The sequence below is a fragment of the Aspergillus oryzae genome, chromosome 1, assembly GCF_000184455.2.
Source record: "Aspergillus oryzae RIB40 DNA, chromosome 1".
Classification (NCBI taxonomy): domain Eukaryota; kingdom Fungi; phylum Ascomycota; class Eurotiomycetes; order Eurotiales; family Aspergillaceae; genus Aspergillus; species Aspergillus oryzae.
The window spans coordinates 2,003,034-2,009,755 of NC_036435.1; the positions used below are offsets into that span (position 1 = coordinate 2,003,034).

At 47.2% G+C, this 6,722-nt stretch overlaps 2 protein-coding genes across 2 annotated transcripts; one reads left to right on the forward strand and one right to left on the reverse strand.

The window, feature by feature from the left end:
• Positions 1–821: 821 nt before the first annotated feature.
• Positions 822–1,997, forward strand: AO090005001652 (porphobilinogen synthase HEM2; the record flags this gene model as incomplete). The annotated part of the gene is made up of 2 exons (XM_001818501.3): positions 822–1,040; positions 1,089–1,997. 2 exons carry the CDS (start codon positions 822–824, stop codon positions 1,995–1,997), a joined length of 1,128 nt encoding a protein of 375 aa, XP_001818553.1.
• A 571-nt stretch (positions 1,998–2,568) lies between these two features.
• Positions 2,569–3,234, reverse strand: AO090005001651 (putative acetyltransferase; the record flags this gene model as incomplete). The annotated part of the gene is made up of 1 exon (XM_001818500.3): positions 2,569–3,234. One exon carries the CDS (start codon positions 3,232–3,234, stop codon positions 2,569–2,571), a length of 666 nt encoding a protein of 221 aa, XP_001818552.3.
• Positions 3,235–6,722: the final 3,488 nt, after the last annotated feature.

Sequence of the window (6,722 nt, forward strand, 5' to 3'; positions counted from 1 at the left end):
TTCTAGTATTGTATTATAATATAATATAGCTTCCTTATGTATATAGCTCACTTATTGATTATATTAGTATAGTAGCTATTTATTAGTTATTTAAATAGATTAATAATTAAATAAAATAATAACTTTCTCTATATATACTCTTGATATACTCAGTATAATATAGAGTATCTTTATAATTCTATATCTAGGTAAATATCTATCTATCTAGAGGTGTGCCGGGGGGGGGGGGCCTATTAAATACTAATTATATAGAATCTAGGGATTCTATTAATTTTATAGATATATTTATTTTTTGAATAGTTTAGTAAATAATGATTTTATGGCCTTTTTTAGATGACCTTGACTAAGCGGGTTACCAAGCGATTTAGTGGCAACTTATGACTTCCGGTAGCTGACTGTACATACTACTAATTAGTAGGATCGGCACAGAGATACCAAACCTGGACCAATGGTAACCCTCCGTAATCGCCTTACAGATCTAGCCCAGGCGGATTATGGTATCCTCGGCTATCGAGGCCTGAACATTTTCTTAGCCACCAGTCTACAGCCAGTCTCCGTTCGTACATATCTCACATCCCCCGACCCTGTCCCAATACAATACTTTTTCGCTATATATAACGCCCCTAGCGTTGTTCTATGATCCTTAAATCCTTACTTGTACCTGAAAATTGCAACAAATGTACTGACCTGGATCGCTGGCCATCTATATCATTGCCCTGCGAAGTCGTATTCTGCCAGTGGCACAGGCGCTATTCTCTTTTCTTCCCTCCACCGCGTTTCTATCTTCCATAGCACCCCACTTGCTTGCCGCTCCTGTCATTATGTCCTTTTCTAATCTCGTCTCTGACCTCGCCTTCAGAGATTCTCATGATGACCGAAGTTCTCAGATATCTCAGGTACAATCGCAAGCCACTGCACGATCGTATACAAGCACAGCTGCCACAAGCGTCAGCATATCTGGCGACATCTCAAGCCAGCTTCATTCCGGTTACAGCCATCCACTGAGCCGATCATGGCAGGCTGAAAGACAGTTGACTAAAGTCCGCATTTTCTTTTGTATTTACTGAGCTGCTCTAACCCCGAGATAGGAAATGCTTATTTATCCTCTCTTCATCACCGATAATCCCGATGAGGAGACTCCTATCCCGTCTCTCCCTGGACAGTATCGTCGAGGATTAAACCGTCTAGTTCCTTTCATCAAACCACTTGCCCACAAGGGGCTACGCTCAGTCATCCTGTTTGGCGTCCCACTACACCCCTCTGCGAAGGATGCACTAGGTACCGCTGCAGACGATCCATCTGGACCGGTAATTCAAGCTATTCGCTTGCTTAGGTCGCGGTTTCCTCAACTTTATATCGTGACAGATGTGTGCCTTTGCGAGTATACTTCGCATGGCCACTGTGGGATACTGCGAGAAGATGGGACTCTTGATAATACACAGTCTGTGGATCGGATTTCGGATGTTGCTCTGGCTTATGCTGCCGCCGGAGCCCATTGTGTCGCTCCGTCTGATATGAATGATGGGCGAGTGCGTGCTATAAAACTGAAGCTTATTGAAGCCGGGATGGCCCACCGTGTCCTACTGATGTCCTACAGCGCCAAATTTAGCGGTTGTTTGTACGGCCCTTTCCGTGATGCAGCGGGGTCCTGCCCATCATTCGGGGATCGCAGATGCTACCAGTTACCACCCGGAGGCCGTGGACTTGCTCGGCGCGCTATACAGAGAGATATAGGCGAAGGGGCAGACATCATAATGGTAAAGCCGGCGAGCAGCTACCTGGACATTATCAGAGACGCAAAAGAAATTGCCAAAGACATTCCCATTGCTGCTTACCAGGTCAGCGGTGAGTATGCTATGATACATGCTGGTGCCAAGGCGGGCGTATTTGACTTGAAATCCATGGCCTTTGAAAGTACTGAAGGGATTATAAGGGCTGGTGCTGGGATTATAGTAAGCTATTTCGTGCCTGATTTTCTAGATTGGCTTTCGAAATGATTTAGCTAGATGGAGCGTGATGAAAGCATCCACCAGATAAATAGCAGTGACGATCGCGTTTGAATCATACCTATTGGAGTAGAAGTCTCGGTATCTCGTTGGGGATTCTCTAGGTTGCTTATTTAACGTAATGCCACGCCATGTGTATATATTGCCTAGATACTTTTATAAAAGATACACCAAGCTGATGGTGCCAAGTGACCACTTCTAATAAATACAAGTATACCAATTCCTCCGAGATATGCGGGTGCGAAATGAGCAGCAGGATGAATCATCAATTATATATATACTAAGAAGGTGGCCGGAATTGTCACATGAAACCTCGTAGCATGAACCGTATGTCCTGAACCGGTCAGAATCCTGGTCTGAGAAGAAGATAGGCACTAATAAAAAGCCTGCCAAATGGGAAAACGGGCCAAGGAAATGAAAGTGAACGAATAGTTTACAAAAAGCTGACGAGAGTGGTAATTGCATGATCAGAAGTTGCAGCTGCGGAAATTGCAGCCCCAGACAATAGTATCAACCACAAATTCAAGCAACTCCATATAAGTGCGGAGCGATGAATGTGTTCTCACATGTAGCTAGGTTTAAGACCCTGAAACCCATAAGCTACGATATCGGATTTGACAACTTCACCCGGTGCCACATAAGCTCCACGTCGAAGGCGAACACCAGGGTAAATTGTGCAGCCAGCGCCGACGTAGCAATCTTCTTCAATCGTCACGGGTCGTCCCTGATGACGGCTTTGAGACCCTTTACGCTCCTGCATATTTGCATGGGCCATTGAACTGAGAATAGTCACCCTGGGGCCAATCCACGTGTGGGCACCAATAGTGATAGGACAATCATCCACAAATAAACAACTCTCAGATATCATCACGTCCTCGCCAATATGAACGTTATATCCGTAATGGCACTGGAAGGGCGCTTCAACAACCGCACCTTGCCCGATGGAACCCGTTGGGCGAGGGGAAGTGACACCCGAGGGTGAACCCACTGCTGAAGTAGGTGGTACTAAAATTTCTTTCAAAAGGCGGTTTTGTTCTTTATTGCTTAGTCCAGAAACGGGATTGCAGGCACTGTTGAACCGCCACAGCGCGGCCTTACAGCGCTCTCTCTCTTCCACAAGATGAACATCGAAGGGCCGGTAAAGTTCACCACGTATCATTTTATCTTTTTCTGTCTCCTCACCGGGGATGGTGCGCGCAGACAACTGATGTTCAATGCTCAGGGCCATTCGCGCCTGGGCTTGGGGACTGCTAGTGTCCACATTAGTCGCAAGAGTTGGCCGCTGGTCAATTCCGCCTTGAAAAAGCGAGACCCCCGGTTTCCCATGGGCGGTACCGTGTGACAGCTCCCGAATCGGTGGCACAATCTGATAATCTGTCTTGGAGTGACTCTCGCGTGGTAGCTCATGGATGGATGGTACATCTCGGTAATCAGACTTTGCGATATGATCAGTGATATAAGTAGTGTGGCCTGTATTCGGCCAGGACCGTTTGGACCACGATCCACGGCCCGAACCAACGCCTGTTGGGCTTGAGTTGTTTAAGTGTGTAGTGGTACGGTCGTTGTCCTCTACAATAATCGACCGCACCTTTCCTCCCTCGAGTTGTTCAGCCAAACTTTGTTGTCGATCATGTTGTTGGCTGATGTCATGTACGTATTGACTGCCGACGTCTGCATAGCCCTCCTTTGATTGTAACGGAACTGGTGTTTTCCCACTTGACGGCTTCTGCCACGTACTCCGCGAGGAGTAGCCCTCACAGAGAAAACCACCTCTGATGCAATTATTACCTACATTGAGGTTAGACTACACGGAATTGTTGCCCAACTCAAAAGAGCTATTCAACAAGGAACTTACATGCAGGGTGTTGCTCGTCACATTTTTTCTTTCTTCTTCGGCACGTCATACACCCAGTTTTAGTCCTGTTGCTGAAAACGCGCTTTCTCTTTGGCGCAACTTGTACAGCAGTTTGCGGCCGCTCCTGGGAAAACCCAGCCAACGATGATGAAGACTGCTCATTCTGTGTGGTACCTTCTATTGAGCGACTGACCGTAGTCCAATTCTTCTGAGTTACATCATGCCCCTGAGCCTCACGTTGGAGTGCCTCTGCCAATTGAGCATCTGATGCATCAATCTGTTGCGCACGTTGTGCTTGGCTGACCAATTGGGCGTCATACTCATGCCAGGTAGTATTTGCTGAGGTTCGCGAATCCTCACTCCCCTCTGGCCTTGCGTACACCGAGGGGGACGTGTTCTTGAAATCCTGGTCAGCCTGGGATGTCGTGCTTCCGTTGGATGTACATGGGTGCACATGTTGATTTGTGGTGTCATCCAGGTGAGAGGCTGGGCTTTTCGGAGCCCTGTGAGTGGTATGAGCATCGTCTTCATGTTCACCAGATCCCGACCTCTTTCGTTTGCTTCTGCCAGTAACAGACACAGCACATTGCGAGGACGATCGTTGTGACCGTCGATCTTCTTGGTCGTTCTTGATGTTTCCATTCTCCCGCATTCGTTCCTCATGCCGATGTGTTGTATCATCGTAACCGTTTCTTCCACAGTGCTCAGAGGGTTCTCGTGAATCTTCGTCCGTTGCTGAGCCAGGGACGGCAGGAACAGACGTCGGTGTCGCAGATATCAAGGAATCCTTTCCATTAACAGCTGTAAATCGAGAGGGACTGTGGTCTGTTCTGGAACCCTCTGATTCGTGGTCGTTAATCATTGAGGCGGAGGTGACGGCAGTCATGTTGCAAACAACTGTGGTAATAGTGGTAGAAGTGGTCCAGCTACAACTGATAGATGTGACCCTCGATATAAAGCCTTCAGGTTCCACCACCTGAGTTCCAACGCGCAGTGGAAGGTTATTTCTATTGTTCTCTCGCAAGTCCCTTGTGAGCGCAGCGGTATCTTCAGCTGGTGTCACACAGATGCTGCGGCCAATTAAATCTTCGCCAAAGGAGTACTATTCCACCTTGCGCGCCGTCAACTAGAACTAGAACTGGAAGGAGTTGCATCAATCGAGGATGGAGAGGCAATCCTGCGCGCAGGTTCACTCTTCGGAAGCAATGGAGGATAAGAGATATAAAGCACCAAATTTAACGGCAAGAATTTTTTTAGACTCAATGTATTGATTGGCCTGTACGGCTATCCCGAGGCCATGCACCAGGTGAGGTTCAAGATAAGTTCAGTAGGGCTGCTTCGTAGGTATCGTGGAAGTAGGAGATAGCAGACCGGGACGGGATTAGAAGGCACCAGGTATGGGATCAACCTCAGCGTAAGGGAAAGAAAAGCGCAAAGTGAGATATCGGTACGAATGATAACGCTTGTTTCTGTAGTGGATAGGTTGAGTTGACGGGGAAAGAAGCGTTTAGTGACGAAGATTTATGGGATACAGGAATCTACAACGATGAGCATATACGGTCCATAGGACGAGAGGAAGGGGCGGTAGTAGTAACGACAGTACAAGAAGACGGTAGAGGAGGGAAATGTGGCGGCTGTGGTGATTGATTGCTGGTGTAAGAATGCAAAAACACAAGCCTGAATAGAATAATGCATCTACCTCCTCCACTAATAAAGAAAACAATAAATAAATAAAAAAAGAAAGTGAAACAGGAGAGAAGAAAAGTAAATATTCCGGGACGTAGGTAGCAGAGTACTCTTGGATTTACTAAGAGAGGGGAAGAGGCAAAAGCAAGAAAGAAGAGGGGGTTATTAATGACCCCGTATTGGGAGTGGAGGGAACCTAGAAGAAAGGGTAAGCGATAGCTGACAATGGCTGAATGCAGCGAGTAGAGTAGTATCTTTTCCCTTTCCCTTTTTTATTCTCTTTTCTATTCTCTCTCTCTTCCCCCCCAAACTAAAAGGAGGGAGGGATGAATTTACACAGTAAATGAAAAGAAGTAAATTAGATAGGTATTACCTCAAATGTGAACCAAAAGCTAGCACGGGTAGGGGGATGTTGAGGTGAAGAAGAAGCTGACCAGGGGATTCCATAGTACAGTATTGGTTCATATTCCTACTTGCTTCATGGCAATGCGGCTGCCAGCTGGCTGATGGGAAGTTAGTGGCTGGATTGAAGTTACCGCGCGATCGACCATCCCCCGATGGCTACGCAAGGAAAATGATTGGCTATAGCGGCCTTTGGTTAGTCTAACATGGGTCTCATGCTTGCGAGTGATGGTGCTCAGGCGACACGCCACCAACAGATGTCCTGGAGGGCTGGCCCCTGGGCCATGCTTGGATTGTAATGGTTCGCTGCCGCTCTATCCGCGAGGGAAGCGCGGCACGGCGGTCGCAGGGGATGTAGAGTTTAGTGGGTCCAGCCGACTTCCAATGCGGTTTGAATATTACTTTCTGTGGGGGGAGGTATTTCCCGCTTCCATGATTTTGGTCGCTTAAGAGGCCTTCTTCCTCATGATTTTCGCCATTGGCGCCGGACAGCGCGGTTACAAACCTGACTGCCATACCTCAACACCAACCCGATCTGGGTAGTACCTTTTATGTTCATAGCACGTACCGGCAGTATACATAGTACCTGATGAGCCATTGTCATGTTCATATCTGGCCCTTCCCCCCAACAAAAATATACATGTACATGGAGTACACAGTATATATAAGGGGTGAATTTCATGATAGCAAGAGATGGCAACATGTTTTGTTGCCTATATTATCGGTGCTCCCGTGTATATTTATCGCCTTCGCATTCTTTACCTTTTTCATAG